This window comes from Pituophis catenifer, unplaced genomic scaffold (genome assembly GCF_029215685.1).
Source record: "Pituophis catenifer annectens isolate HBS135680 unplaced genomic scaffold, rPitCat1.0.hap2 SCAF_2, whole genome shotgun sequence".
In the NCBI taxonomy this organism is placed as follows: domain Eukaryota; kingdom Metazoa; phylum Chordata; class Lepidosauria; order Squamata; family Colubridae; genus Pituophis; species Pituophis catenifer.
The window spans coordinates 231,737,361-231,753,403 of record NW_027256882.1 but is presented as its reverse complement, the minus strand read 5'-3'; the positions used below and the strand labels follow the sequence as shown (position 1 = coordinate 231,753,403).

General features: G+C 37.2%; 1 protein-coding gene across 4 annotated transcripts in view; it reads left to right on the top strand.

Moving 5' to 3' along the window:
* The window catches only part of LOC139313199 (transducin-like enhancer protein 1), a 72,749-nt gene that overhangs the window by 39,583 nt on the left and 17,123 nt on the right, over positions 1 to 16,043 (top strand). For all 4 annotated transcript variants that reach the window (XM_070938654.1, XM_070938652.1, XM_070938653.1 and 1 more), the window contains 6 exons: positions 7,263 to 7,379; positions 9,121 to 9,174; positions 10,480 to 10,632; positions 12,215 to 12,359; positions 13,325 to 13,515; positions 13,966 to 14,042. In XM_070938654.1, the coding sequence (XP_070794755.1) occupies positions 7,263 to 7,379; positions 9,121 to 9,174; positions 10,480 to 10,632; positions 12,215 to 12,359; positions 13,325 to 13,515; positions 13,966 to 14,042 (737 nt within the window). The remainder of the gene's footprint in view (positions 1 to 7,262; positions 7,380 to 9,120; positions 9,175 to 10,479; positions 10,633 to 12,214; positions 12,360 to 13,324; positions 13,516 to 13,965; positions 14,043 to 16,043) is intronic.

Sequence of the window (16,043 nt, the reverse complement as noted above, 5' to 3'; positions counted from 1 at the left end):
GAATAAATGAGATTAAGTTGCAGTATTTATAAGTCTAATATTTAAGAGCTAGTTACTCTTCTTCTGGTGAGGCCATTCTTTTGTTGATTTGGAGGTATGCTTTGGGTCATTGCCATGTTGCAAGGTAAAATTCCTCTTCATCTAAAGCATTTTAGCAGATGTCTGAATATTTTGTACCGAAACTGACTAATATTTCATAATTCTCTCCACCTTGACTAAAGCCTCAGTTACAGCTGAAGAAAGGCAGTCCTAAAGCATAATGCTGCCATCACCATTCTTCACTGTGGGTATGGTGTACTTTCAGTGATGTGCAATGTTGTTTTTATGCCAAACATACTTTTTGGAATTATGGCCAAAATGCTCAACTTTGGTCTCATTAGACCATAGCACATTTTCTACATGCTTTCATCAGACTTGTTGTAGGTTTCTGCAAATGACTTCCGTCTTGCCATCCTATCCCATAACACACACATATGAAGAATACCAAAGATTGTTGTCACATGTAGTACACAACCAGTATCTTGCCAGAACTTCTTGCAGCTAATTTAATGTTGCTGTAGTACTCTTGACAGTCAGACTAGTTTTTGTCTTGTTTTTTCATCAGTTTTGGAAGGATATCAAGTTTTTGGTAATGTCACTGTTGTGCCATATTTTCTTCACTTGTTGATGATTCTCTTCACTGTGTTCCATTGGTATATCAGTGCCTTGAAAAAAAATTTGTACCCTTCTCCTGACTTCCAACACTGAAATCTCTTTAATGCTTTGTAAGCTCTTTGCAGACCATGACTTTTGCTTCAAGAGACAACTGAGTAAATGTTAGAAAAATCCTACTAGAGCAGCTGAACTTTTATATGGGCTTGATCAGAGTCACTTTACTTGATGGCAGGTGTAAACATCAGTTTGAAGGTATTTGGTTAATTCTGAACACAGCCACATCCCTACTAAGAGGTTGTGAACATATGCCACATTATTCATTTTTTTCCCTACTAAACAATTTCAGGTTTTGTTTTTCAATTGGATTGAAAACAGAGAGGGAGAGAGACAAGCTTTATATGCTAGTTTATAAATTTTCATTTTATTGTTCCTCCTCATTTTGCAGTAATTCTATATGATCAAACTTCTTTTCCTAATTTCATATGCTTAAATTATAGTACTCTATCTCTTGGTCCTTGGGATTTCAAAGCTGTTAAAAAGATTTGCTCTTCTCTGTCAAAACTACACCTTTTAAGATACACTCATTTATATAAAAAAAAAAAACCCGAAACACGGTGTTCACAAAAAAATAGAGAAGCAGTTGTGGCCACAGGGCCTTTGCAAACTGCATCTGATGGTATCAGTTGCACCCTTCCTAAATTGAGAGACTCTTCAGTCACTCCTGCCTTAGTCATATCACAGCTTGACTACTGCACTGAACCCTACCCTAGGCTGCTCTTGAAAACCATTTGGAAATTTCAACCGATCCAGAATGCAGCAGTGCAGATAGTGAAAGTCATACCTTGCTATGTCCTTATGGCACCCTTGCTTCATGAGCTGTACTGATTGTCAGTATGCTTCAAGGTGTTGATTGTCACTTATACAGCCCCAAATGGCATAGGACCAGGTTATTTGAGGAACTGCATATCTCCCATGGTTTCTGCCAAGATGGTATGTACTGGCAGAATTGGCGTCTCCTTCAAATTAATAGTGCCATCTATCAGGACCCAGGAAGTATGTTGCAAAGAGTAAGGAAAATGACCTTTACAGACACAGACAAGATCCATTACCAAAGCAACAAGGGAAAGAACATATATTAAATCACAAAAAGCAGAAAATACAGGAAACTATTCTTCCCAATTCACATGACTATAAGAAGTGGAAGAGATACAGAACAGTCAGTCTTGTGAGATTCTGTTATTACAAACACCATAAAAATATTTTTAATATCATTATGGAGTTGATTTCTAGTACAGTCTACCTGGTGGGCTGACAGTTTCTCCATCTTCCTTCTGGATCAAGATGCTCCCAGAGATCCATATGGTTCCCATCTTGATGGTATTCTGGAAGGCTTTAAAGACCTGGCTGCTGTCCCAGATTTGATGTTCTTCCTTGTTAATTGTGGTTTTGTCTATCATTATACAGAGCCACCAGATCCAAAATCTAGTGCTTTGCATTGTATTATTGTTGCTTATTCTATTTTGTGCCACTCGGAGCTTTTTTGGAATCAGACAGCACTTAAACACAAATAAACAAATAGCAAACAAATCCCTATGTAATTATTCTGCTGTCCCTTTTGCTGTATTGGTATGTTTGTGCCCGTGTACACTGAAAATTACAGGACAGATTGCATATGTCCATACTGGACAGAAGAGGAAGAGAGGCTTAAAATGGAGGACTATACAACATTCTGAGTAGCGGCCCAACTGCCTCTTCCCCATGGTTTAGTGAGGCAGTCTGTGGCCTTATCTGATCCATTTTTGAACATCATTTTTATTTTACACAGCAGATTTGATTTCATTCAGTTTGCCTTTTGAAGAATTAGTCTGTGATAGACAGACAGAAAAGATTTTTTACACAATTTCTTTCCAAGATTTCATTAGTTGGATATAATACAAAACATTCCTGAATGTTGAGTTTAGTTCATTGTGTAAGGCTCCTATGGTCAACAACATTTGACCTGACCCAGCAGGTCATGGTAACCCAAGTCTATAGCTTAGAGGGATGTTTGTTTTAATTCCAGGTTGTGCATAGGGCAAATCTAAAATGAAAAGTATTCAAATGTATGGGTGATCTAAATTCATACAATGCCTTGACAAATCAACTCACCTTTTTTTTTGTCCACCTTGATGAAAGAACTATACCAAGGCTAATATCATTAGTATTTATTATGTTGTTATTTGTACATAGAGCCAAATTGGTCTAGGGCAGGGCTGTCAAATTCCTGACCCGCGGGGCCAGATGCGTCATGCGTTGGCCACGCCCACGCCCGGTTTAGTGAAGGGGAAAAAAAGTCCCAATACATCACGTGACATCACCATGACAACGTGAGTTTGATACTCCTGCTCTAGTGGTTAAAATGCCAGACTAGAAAGCTGTGGAGGCTGTGACTTCAAGACCTGTCTTAGCCATGAAAGGCAGCTTTGTGACTTTGCACTAGTCACCCTCAGCCCAACCCACCTCATAGGCTTGTTGTTATGGAGAAAATAGGAAGAGGAAGGCATGTTGGGTATGTTCACTGCCTTAAGTTATTTGTAAAAGTAATAAAGGTGGTATACAAATAAATAAATAAAAGCAATTAAAATTAATAAAAACATTCCTCTTCCAAGATACAGTTGATACATTTCACTTTCAACCTTCTCTTGAGGTTGCTAATATAATTATTTATACATCTGATATAGATTTACTACTACAACAACAGAAGATGTAAAATAATTTTTACATCTGAACTGTTCTTAGGTTTCATCTTTCTTCCAGAATTATAATACTGGCTGGCTATGCATACATGCAAAGCAAGGTTTCTTTTTTAAAAAAACAAACAAACATGGTTTGTAGAATAAGGTACAGCAACCCAGTTAGCACATTCTGCTAAACCCAACCAAGCTATTTTATAGTCAGTGCAATATGACCATTCAACCGCCTTTTCATATACTGCTAACTTCCTGTAAAGTATCTGTATGTTTGTGTTAGCACGGAAAATCATTTTCAGATCTGAAATGGTTTGTTCTCAATTTTTCCCCTGCTGCTTTTGATTTGTCTTAGCCCATCAAGAGATTTAAAAGGGGGGGAATCTAAACTCACATCTCAGATTAATGAGTTCACTGACCCAGCAAACCCACCTTTTCAATCAAGAAACACTGCAGTAAAGAGATGTGCTGCTTTTCAGCTATTTTCACGAGGCCCTCCCTTATGCTTTGAAGAAGCTGAGGTTGAAGAAGCAGAAATAAAAGAATTTGCCTTCAAAATGTAATATATGGTACTATAAACAAACCCTTCACATTACTTTAGGCAGTGTGAATCCATGATTTCTTTTCATTATAGGATACAGCTATACAGATGTCTATACTGCTTTAACATAGTGACCTTATGTTTTGGCTGGGCAGGGCAGCTCCTTTATTTATTTATTTATCAAGAACGTATTAGGTAATAAGTATAAACATGGATTGGATACATAAAATAGATACAAATAGAGGAAACATTAGGACAGGGATGGTAGGCACGCTGGTGCTCTTACACACGCCTCTTACAGACCTCTTAGGAATGGGGTGAGGTCAACAGTGGACAGTCTTAGGTTAAAATTTTGGGATGAAACCACAGAATCAGGTAGTGCATTCCAGGCATGACCACTCTGTTGCTGAAGTCATATTTTCTGCAATCAAGTTTGGAGTGGTTTACCTTGAGTTTGTATCTATTATTTGCTCGTGTATTGTTGTGGTTGAACCTGAAGTAGTCATTGACAAGTAGGACATTGTAGCAGATAATTTTATGAGCTATGCTTAGGTCATACCGAAGGTGACGTAGTTCTAAGTTTTCTAAGCCCAGAATTTCAAGTCTGGTGGCATAAGGTATTTTGTTGTGAGCAGAGGAATGGAGGATTCTTCTTGTGAAATATTTCTGGACACATTCGATTGTATTAATGTCCAATATGTAGTGCGGGTTCCAGACAGATGAGCTGTATTCTAGAATTGGTCTAGCAAATGTTTTGTATGCTCTGGTTAGTAGTGTGATATTATCGGAGAAGAAGATTAGGTTTACAACTCTTAATGCCTTTTTGGCGATGTTATTACAGTGGGCTTTGGCACCTAGATCATTAGATATGAGTACTCCAAGGCCCTTGACAGAGTGAAGGTCATCTACAAGGTCATGTCCACTCAGTTTATATTTTGTGTTCTGGTTCTTTTTGCCAATGTGTAAGACAGAACATTTGTTGGTTGAGATTTGGAGTTGCTACTTGTTAGACCATTCCGACACAAAGTCAAGGTATTTTTGAAGGGTAGCAGCATTGTCTGTGGTGTTAAATATTTTTACATCATTGGCGAAGAGAATGCAGTTGCTTATAATATGATTGCAAGGGTCATTTATGTATAGTATGAAGAGTGTTGGTCCTAGAACGCTGCCTTGGGGGACACCGCTATTAACAGGTGCAGGATTTGATAGGGCACTCCCTGTTTTGACCATTTCAGCTATTTAGCTAATTCTTTTTATAATTTTGCTTCCTAAGTGTTTGAATATATACAAATGTATTCCCTGGAGTATGGTGGTGAGGCATGTAACAGATTTTTGTGTAAATTTCAGAAAGCTTGTTGGCATGATGCTTTCTTATACAAGCGACTTTTAGAAAGGTTTGTCAGGCCTTTGTGAAAAGAGCTGTCTCTTACTCTACCCTACCCCCCAGCCCTGCATTCAGCACTGTTCATGGCATTAACACACCACTGAACAAATTGCCCTTCTTGCATATGCTAATCCTGAACTTAAAAGAACCCATTGTGACATGTTTAATGCTTTAGCTGGAGGGAAGATGAGAATTGGAGGCATGTCAAATTATCACATGACCCAGAAATATCTAAAATTTCTTCCCCTTTGGGTCAACAGTTTGTACTTAACATTATCTAAAGAAAGTAGCCTGCAGATTCTGGACAAGATTAGTCCTTGCTCTTGTTTTTTGGCCTTTCTTTCAGATCAAGAGTTGGATACTGGAGTTTAAGGGGGGGGGGAGTGTTAGCTGTAAATTAGGAGAAACCAACAAACCCCAGATAAAGTAATAGAGGTCGCTTTGTATTTATTTAGGTTTCATTTTATCCTAGTTAAATACATGCAAATGGACGCTTATGTTTATTTTCTTACAATCCAATGTACTGGGCAGTTTCTGACACTAAGAAATGTCACTCTTGAATAATAAGAGATTCAAGCAAATTAAACTTTTATTGATCCCAAACCACTCCAGTAATTCAATAGATTCCTAAACAAACAGATACAATGATATAAAACTCAGGACTTCAGAAATCTTTTCCCTCACATTGTTGCACTAATGTGGCCAACTAATCCTTTATCTAAATTATATAAATATAAATGATGATGCTTTTCTGTCAGCCCCAGCTACAATGGACATAGCTTCCAAGTTACTTGGAGCTGTTTGAGTTTCAAAAAGATATTTTCTCAACATTTTTTTGGTCATGAAATTAATCTGGAGTGTGTCACTGACAATGGTGATGGGAGCAGGAACTAGGATATGCCCAGTTTTCTTAGCCACTTTAGGCTCCAGTAGATATTCCTATGGATTTTGGCAATGGACTTCTTGGCCATATGACATTAGGTTGCAGGAGAGACTGGGCATCTGGCTTCTGCAGAAATATTTGCCAGCATAATGCCTGATTGGTAGTAAATGTCAGATTCTATGCAGCCTCTTCATATCATGGATTACTTTGAAAGAGATTCAGGTGTACTTTAAAAAATAAAAAACTGGTGTTTTCATGAGAGAACATAATCTTGTTGTACACAAAAAGTTGATTTAAGGTGTCTTGTGTCACCTGTGAATGCACTACAGGTTTTCTGTTCTGCTGACGAGGTTTTGCATAAGCATATTTTTTAAAAAATATATTTTTAGTATTCGAGAGGGCATTTCTGATGACTCATGGGCTGGAGGACAGCATGTTATGTAGCTAAAAGGGAATGTCTTTTCCCCGTCTACTTTATGTTTAAAATGAATATTGTTAATGTGTTAATAGAGAGCCAGTTTGGTGTAGTGGTTGAGGTGCCAGGCTAGAAACCAGGAGGCTGTGATTTTTAGTCCCACTTTTGCCATAGAACCAGCTGGGTAACCTTGGACCAGTCATTCTATCTCAGGCCTAGGAAGCAAACAATGCCAAACCACCAGAAAAAAAATTGCAAGGACTTATGCAGGTAGTTGTCAGGATTCAACACTGTCACAAAGACACACCCACCCACCCAAAGCATGTTAATAATCAGTAAAAGAAGATAAAGGGTAAACTATGATATATTTTCAATAATTTTCATGTAGAAAGTGATCAGTGTTTTCATGAACAAATGGTCTGTTCCCACCATTACTTTGTCCTATAGAAACCGTAATAAGAAAACTGTATAGAGTAGGTTGCCTTACATGGAATCCTCAATGCAGCAGGTCTGAAACAAGTTTCTTGCAAGACAACACTTGCCGTCTGGTTTTTTTGTGTTTGTGTTGTGAACAAAAAATAAAACACAATTGTGCTTGTTGGAAATATCCATATAAAAGGATTCTAAAGGTGAAGATGATGATCTTTATGTAATTTCAGAGTAATTCACTCTTAGTCCCAGAGAGTCTGAGGAACACTGATAAACGAAGGAATGGACCTGAGTATTCCAATGACATGAAGAAAAGAAAAGTGGATGATAAGGACTCAAGCCATTATGTAAGAAACTTCATCTAAAATATAGCCAGTTTGACAATAATCATCACCATTTTCAAGGCACTTCTGTTGGGTTGCTATATATTTAATCTTTCTCTCCTTGCTTATAAGATTATTCATCATATTACCAATTCAACATAGCCATTGATTTCCTAGCTTTGCTTTTTTTTTCACAAGAAGCTGAGGAATAGGGAGAGGGTGATGAACGATGCAGTATTTATGTGTTAATTAATTTACCATCTGCTGATAGAAGAATAGAAACAGTTATTTATAAATCATCTAATAGGAATATCATTGCCAAACTAGCATTTGGAGTTACATATATTTGCATGTATGGCATTATGTTTTAAAATCTTCATTTTGAATATAAATATCCCAAATGGGACGTATTCCTGCTAAGAACAAGGAATGAATATGATTTTCACTGGAAAATGTGTACGGTATTGATCCTTATGTCTCTTTAACAACAGCACAAACGTTCCCTGGCAACCATTTTTAAATCACATGTCCTCGTAACATTACCTTTATCTCATGAGTCAACATTAGCTATTCCATTTTTGAAGCATTATTTTCTTCCTCCTAACACAACTGACTACGGACACCATTTAGGATGTTTTAATCATAGGTTGGTGACATGGTCAGAGGATAAATTCTGCCCAGCTCCTATCGGCCACATTAGGCTACAATGGACATATCCCCTTCTGTGGTGGCTGAGCACTATTCTCCATTGGATTTTGGCTTGGTCTACAGGAAAGACTGGACTTTTCTTTCACAGAGTCATCTTAACATACACTGATAGATGCATGTTAGATCTTACGTTTATATATCCCTTGTATATGTAAGTTTAGCACTCTTTAAAAACACACTAGACTTATATTCAAACAGTAATGCTAGAACTGTCTTGAGATATGTAAGCAAACAAGCAATGGTGTGTGCGAGAGAGAGCAGCAAAGGGCATGTGATCACGAAACTGGTAGAATGAATATGTGAGACAGTAAGAAACAAGTAGTCCTCGACTTATGACCACAGTTGAGTCCCAAATTTCAGTTGCTAAGTGAGACATTTTGTTAAGTGAACTTTGTCCCATTTTATAATATTTCTTGCCACAGTTGTTAAGTGAATCACTGCAGTTGATAAGTTAGTAACCTGGTTGTTAAGTGAAACTGGCTTCCCCATTGACTTTGCTTGTCAGAAGGTGATCCCATGACCCTGGAACACAGAAAAGGTCATAAATATGAACCAGTTGCCAAGCATCTGAATTTTGATCACATGATCATGGAGATGCTGCAAAGGTTGTAGCTGTGAAAAACGATCACATGTCACATTTTTCAGTCTTGTTGTAACTTTGAATGATCACTAAATGTAACTATTGTAAGAATGAGCGAGAATATGGAAGCGAGGCAGATGGGCCATTACCCAGGAGGGCTTTCTCTCACTATACATTGCATCCCTTCTCTGCACCCATGACCTATCAGCTTGGTTATTTTTGGACAGTGCTGTTTCAAAGAAAGAACATCTGACAGGTCCCAGACATGGAGAACCTTCTGACCTGCAATTTGTCATTCAGTCAATCCAAATGTTGGTGAAATTCTCTCTGGGGCACCCACTTACATATACTCTGCTCACTTAGGAAGGTAGTTTGTTAAAGGAGTTATGAGTAGGTGCCCTTTATTTTTGTTTTGTTGTTGGTTGTAGTGAGTAGACTGTTAAAGTCCAATATTCTAAATATTGTTTTTAAATTTAGGACAGCGATGGAGATAAAAGTGATGACAACTTAGTTGTGGATGTGTCTAATGAGGTAACTTGCTTAGTGTTTCTTTTACTGTAGCTAAAGCTGAAAGGAATATAAATATTCTAGACTAGGGGTCCCCAAACTTGGCAGCTGTAAGACTTGTGGACTGCAACTCCCAGAATTCTGGGAGTTGAAGTCCACAAGTCTTACAGCTGCCAAGTTTGAAGACCTCTGTTCTAGACTATAGGGTGAATACCTCTTGTTAGAAACCTGCATGAATCTTTATATCTCACATTCTTCTTCAGCCATTTTTGTTCATTTTAATGTTAATATTTAACATTTTAGTATTTTAAGGTTTTGTATTGTTTTTATTCTGTTGTAAGCCATTTCCTGATGGTGAAATGGGTGACATACAAATTTAACAAATAAACATGCTATTAGTAATATATCTTCTTTACAGAAGCCAAACAGTGGGGAGAAGTTACACTATTATTAAATTTATATTTACTACAGACTCTAGAAACCAAGAGATCTATCCCATGGCCTATGGATGCTTGAGAGTCCTTGATCTCTGTGTTTATTCTGTCAGTATTGATTAGAGAGTGGAACTGAGCAGCCTAAACACATGGGAAGGAAAAAAATATCATAGAAATCATCATCATTATTTTTGCAGCTCCGCAAATGGTGCAATTTGCTTATTCAAAGTTCTTATTGTGCATATGATCATAGATAAATGAACAATGTTTATTCTGAATATATTAAAAGAAGGGGTTGATGTGCAGGAAATGTAAAGGAAAGGAAGCCATTTAAAGAACAATTCTGATCTTTTTGGTGTGATGTGGAAGCATATAATCATGCTTATTTATGATCAGTAGAAATTTAATACAGTACTTTTGCTTTTTTTTTTTTTTTTTTCCTTCTCACACACTTATGTAAAATTATCTATCTTGCTTACTGCCCCCTTTTGTTCCTGGAAACTTGATCTGAAATACACCAAACGTTTTTCTTAGTGGTTTGAAATAGTCCTGTCCAACATTTAAATCAGGGGTCTTCAACCTTGGCAACTTTAAGACTTGTGGACTTCAACTCCCAGAATTCCTCAGCCAGCTTTGCAAAGCTGGTTGAAGAATCCTGGGAGTTGAAATCCACAAATCTTAAAGTTGCCAAGGTTGGAGACCCCTGATTTAAAGCACAGATAATTTTTCCATGTGGTAGATATTTGTAACTGGTGTAAAATAAATTACAATAGAGTCATATATTTAACATAATATACAACAAATATTAAAGCTTTCGAACCATGGGTATAAATTTACTGCATTTAAATTAACAACCACTAACTGTATGTCTTTGTTACTACTCTTGCCCATAAAGGACCCTTCGTCTCCCCGAGCAAGTCCTGCTCACTCCCCACGAGAGAACGGCATAGACAAAACCCGTATCTTGAAGAAAGATGCCTCTAGTAGCCCAGCATCTACTGCCTCATCAGGAAGTTCTGCTTCCATGAAATCCAAAGAAATAGGTTTGGTAAGTATTCTTCTCAATTGTATTATATTTTGACAATTAATCATTATTTATTACTGCATTGTGTGCAAGCTTCGTGACGTAACCATAGTTCTTGTGGTGAGACAGATCAAAACTGTAGTAGCAGTTCATTATTAACAAAGAAAAAAAAAGAAAAAAAACCCTACCTGCTCATTATTTATTGGGCAATGTTGCCCTTTCTTTTTTTCATTTTTTAGGTACTGTCCACATCATGAAATCTGATCACAAAACCAATGTTGGAATTTCAGTTGTGATTTGATTTGGGATTGACTTTTGTGGGTTTCTGCTACTTTTTCACCTTCCACACAAAATAATCCAAATGGGAATACTATTTTTCCGTTAATGTTTCTAAGTCTTATATTCCTACATAAATAATTTCCTTCATACATTATATCAGGATACTTTATGTGTCATATTGGAAATTGCATGGAATTCCTTCCTTTAGAAGAATGGCAAACGAGGCTATAAAAAAAATGCAATAATGTCAAAACCATTTTGTATTTAAAAATCAAGTCTGATTGAGAAATTAATTTAATGTTGAAGCCATTTATGGAGTATAATTCTAGCCATAGACTTGTGTGACATACAAAGTTGGATTTCTCTTTTTAAAATATTATACTTTGCTGGATTTATTATAATGAGGGTAAACTGAAGATGGGCTGTAGCATGAGCCTGAAAGCTCAAAAGAGTAAATCTCTGGTCCCAGTGACCAGTCCAAATTCGATTTCACATCATTATCCTAGGACACAGATATTTGCCTTCATTCATGAGGGTAAAATGTTTAAAATTAGTTGGAAAACCCTGTTAATCATTTATTCTGACTGATTATTTTTATAACGGTTGCCTTTGGTAATTAGTTATTATTGATTTCCTTTTAAAAATAATCAAATATGATGAAAGGGTATTTTACATGTAGTGTTAATCTAATATTCTATTGAACATACTTACAGTATTCAATTTAATACAGGTTGTAAATCTGTTTTTAATTTCTCTTTTGTTCATTTGTCTAGTTTTAGTTGTATATCTTAAAATAAAAGGATGAAAAAAGCTCAAGCTGTATCCATTCTTAATGAGGTCATGGAGATAATTTATTTTCTTGTAAACTATTTTTTTTTAATCCTTTTTCCTTATGAAGTTTCTGGCAGAGAGAACAAGTCTTTTGTAGTAAATCACCATCTTTTTGAATTCTAGTTGAAGCATAACATTTGCCTTTTGTCTCTTTTTTCAATTGATTTGTATAGAATATATCTTTGCAATCTGAATTACTCTGTCATTTACCTCCTTAAAAGTCCTATATTTGAATTAAAATAGTTGAAGAGTTAAAAAAATTACAAATAACTAGTAAAGTCTTGCCAATGAGCTATACAACTAAAGAATGTTGCATATCATTCTTTTTTTTTTAGTAGAAATAGGAAGGGTAGACACTACTAATATTGAAAAATAGGAGATTCCCCAAAGATATTTAATTGTAAAAGTTCACAGTGCCACATGGTGTTGAAATTGAATACTCATACATCATCCTGGATTAATAACAGTACTTATTTGATTTGTTTAATGATGCCAGCATGAAAAGGCTAGCACACCAGTCCTTAAATCCAGCACACCAACTCCACGAAGTGATGTACCGACTCCAGGAACTAGTGCTACACCAGGTCTCCGTCCCGGTCTTGCTAAACCTCCAACCATGGACCCTTTGGTTAACCAAGCTGGTAAAGTAAAATCTTCTGTCATGCATGAAATTATTACTACTAATATAATTTGATGTGGTTATCATGTACCTGAGGATTATAATTGTCTTCCCTCCACTGCTGAGGGACCATAGATGTGGGAGGCATAAAAGGGCATAGATAGGGGAAGATGGGGGGTGCGAGCTTAATAGGCAGCAGTCCTTAACCTTACTGAGGTTAAGGGGAGGACCATCCAACTATGGCTTGGCTTGGAGTGAGTCCTCACCAAATGGCTGATGACATTCAGTTAACAACGGCAATGGGGAGTGCTGAGATTACCATCAATAATCAATGTAGTTATGTGATGTCACACTTAGCAGCAGAAATTCCCAGTCCTCATTACTATTGCAATTAGAGGATTATCTGCATAGAGGGGAGTCTTGGAAAGGTTTTTAAGAAAAGGAGGATTCTGCATGTTGACTAATACTTTTTTTCTTTTGCATTTTGACCATGTTTATTAATATAATAGTCATAGTGATAAAGTTAAAAATTATCAGATTCCAGACTGGCAAAATGAGTTTATTATGGCCATTTGTATGCTTGTGTAATAGCAAACGACAAATATAATTGATTGGAATAATTGGAAAAAAATAGAACAGTAGTGAGGTCAAATGTTTGAAAATGCCTGTTGATGTCATTTTGGAAGGGGGTGGTGGTTGCATTTCTCACTCTGTATTTCTCAACAAGAGGTTGCTAGAGTGAAAAATGTTAGCTGAGTTTATGGTTGGCACCACACTTCTTTAATTTTTACCTTTGAAAACTCATGAATCTTTGAATAACAGAGTTACTCAACTTTAAACTGGATTGTGATGTTATTGTATTTCACACGGAATCGCAACCACATATAGTGTAAGCAGAGTTGCTATGCAGATAAGATTAATACGGAAAAAACAACAACAAAAAACATGTTGCATCAAGTATACAGAGACTGTCTCCTTTTCTTACAGCTGCTGGCTTGAGGACACCTCTGGCTGTACCAGGTCCTTACCCTGCTCCATTTGGAATGGTACCCCATGCTGGCATGAATGGAGACCTGACCAGTCCAGGAGCTGCCTATGCTAGTCTCCACAACATGTCCCCGCAAATGAGTGCTGCCGCAGCCGCAGCTGCTGTAGTTGCTTATGGACGCTCCCCTATGGTAGGTTTGCAGTCTTGTTGAATGGGGGATATAATTTACTGAAATACTAACACACTTCTTTAAGCCTTAAAGAACATTAGGGATGCTGCAATTCTAGACACGGGATTTTTGTCCCCTACTATGTTTACATGTTCCTACACAAAATATTTTTCAAATAAGGGGAAATACTAAGGTCTCAGTTCCTTCATTTTTTAAAATGTTACCAGTAGTTAACAAACAAAAGCTCACAGCTGTACTGAATATTTGTTTTCTTAAATAAACAGGCTTTCTTCCTCCTTTTAAAGATGAGGCAGGAAGTATATATTATGATGGTGGACTTTGTTAATAAATGAGAACACGCATATCTAATTTTGGTAGACTTGTGTTTTCTGAAAACTACTATGGGGGAAAGTTCAGTAGTCTTGTATTTTTTCTAACTGATTGGCCTGTTTGTTTCTTTGATTTTATCAGGTTGGGTTTGATCCTCCCCCTCATATGAGAGTACCTGGAATCCCTCCCAATTTGGCTGGAATCCCTGGTGGAAAACCGTGAGTAATTTCTGACAATTGTAATGAAATTTAAATTAGCCAGAGCACAATGTTTCTAGTAAAAGATGAGCAACCCCCCAAGATGCAAGTATGATAAGTTTTCCTAGACAGGCTACTATCTTCTACTACAGTCAGGGGTGGCCTTCAAAAATTTTAGCAAGGGGTTCTCTGCCTGGTTCCTGGGTGGGCGTGGCCATAGTGGGCGTGGCCTAGTCAGCCTCCTGCACCACGGAAGGGGGGCTTTGAGCGTCCGAGAGGGCAAAACCAGGCTCCGCAGGCCCTCCAGAGGCCCTTCCCAAACTTCCAGTAGGCCCGTTTTTTGCCCTCCCCAAGTCCCTGAGTGCACCCTGCACTTACCTGCATCCAAAATGGGCCATGTGGGGACTCCTGGGAGGGGCAGGGTGGGTGGGGCCATCCAGGAATTGAATTTGGGGATCTTCTGAACTGCACAGAGTCTTAGCTAGAGGTTCTCCCAAACCCCTGCAGCCCACCCGACTACAAGTAGTCCTCAACTTAACAACAGTTCATTTAGTGACCATTCAAACTTACTGAAAAAAGTGACTTATGACCATTTTTCTCAGTTATAACCATTGCAGCATCCCCTGTGGTCATGTGACCAGAATTCAGATGCTTGGCAACTGACTCATGTTTATGATGCGTGCAGTGTCCCAGGGTCATGTGATCACCTTTTGCCACCTTCTGACAAGCAAAGTCAATGGGGAAGCCAGATTCATTGAACAATTGTGTTACTAACTTAAGAACTGCAGAGATTCACATAACAATTGTGGCAACAAAGGTTGTAAAATGGGGAAAAATTCATTTAATTGCCTCACTTAGCAGCAAAAATTTGGGGCTCAATTGTGGTTATAATTTGAGGACTACTTATGCTTTTTGTCTAACAATATTTACCATTCCTGAACAAAGCACTTTATACTGTTTTTATGCCATTTAGTTGGCAGAAGATATTGGCAAGATTTGTTGTCTCTTAGAATTTTGCATTACCAGAATACTAAAAGAAATTGGATTTTAATATTGGCTGATAAATAAAACATAGTTTTAATTTGCATTTAAGCTAAAAACATACGTGCTAAAAATGGTGATTCCCACTTCTAAGTTTAGTATGACTTAAAAGATAATTTCATTTTCAAGTTTCAAACAATTTCAGAATATTTGAATACATTATTTACTCATTTGCTCCTATGCTGCAAGATAGTAGAATGGGAATGCAAGGCAAATATTCTGCTTCAGAGTTCAGAAATAAAACCTGTCAGTCACATTTCAATTCTTTACAAAATGTTTGCTCTGCATGTTTCATTCCTAATGTTCGTTATTCTGAAGCAAAATTCAAATGCCACATTTGAAAAGTAGTTCTGCAACCTAAGTAATTCTCTGCAAATAAAGTGTATATATTAGAGCTGTACGAAGTTTCATCATGAAAGAACTTTGTTCAAATCATGTTACTAGCGTTAATTCACAAATCAAAGAGGGTACCTGCTTGAAATCTTTGGTTTTGAAATGCTTTGTGGTCTTTCACAACGTTTTTTCAGAATTGATGGCTTTTCTGGTGCTATCAGAGTTTATGCAACTTGAGAGAAAGGGAGGCTGGGTGGATTGAGGGGTGTGAGGAGCTCTCTGACAGATTTGAGTGGCTGGCCTTTGAGTTTTATTGTCACCCACACTCACATTATTGCACTCTCTTTAGAACGTGTGAAGTTAATAGTAATTGGGTGCCGTTTACTTTCTCAGTACTCAGCTTCTTTGTTTAGGTTAATCGGAAAAGAAGACCAGTCAGTTCAATAAGCAATTTGAATCAAACTATACTTTTAAATTCTGCCTGAAATGGTTTAAATCTCTCAAAAATGAATATATGAATGCTAGACTAACACAAGGGTTGGCCTAAATGTTAGTTACTTTTAACAATAAGTTGTGGCAGGGCCATATCATTTTAGGTAGCCTATCTATGTTCTGCCTGACTATAATTGATTGTGCTAGCCTGTTTTT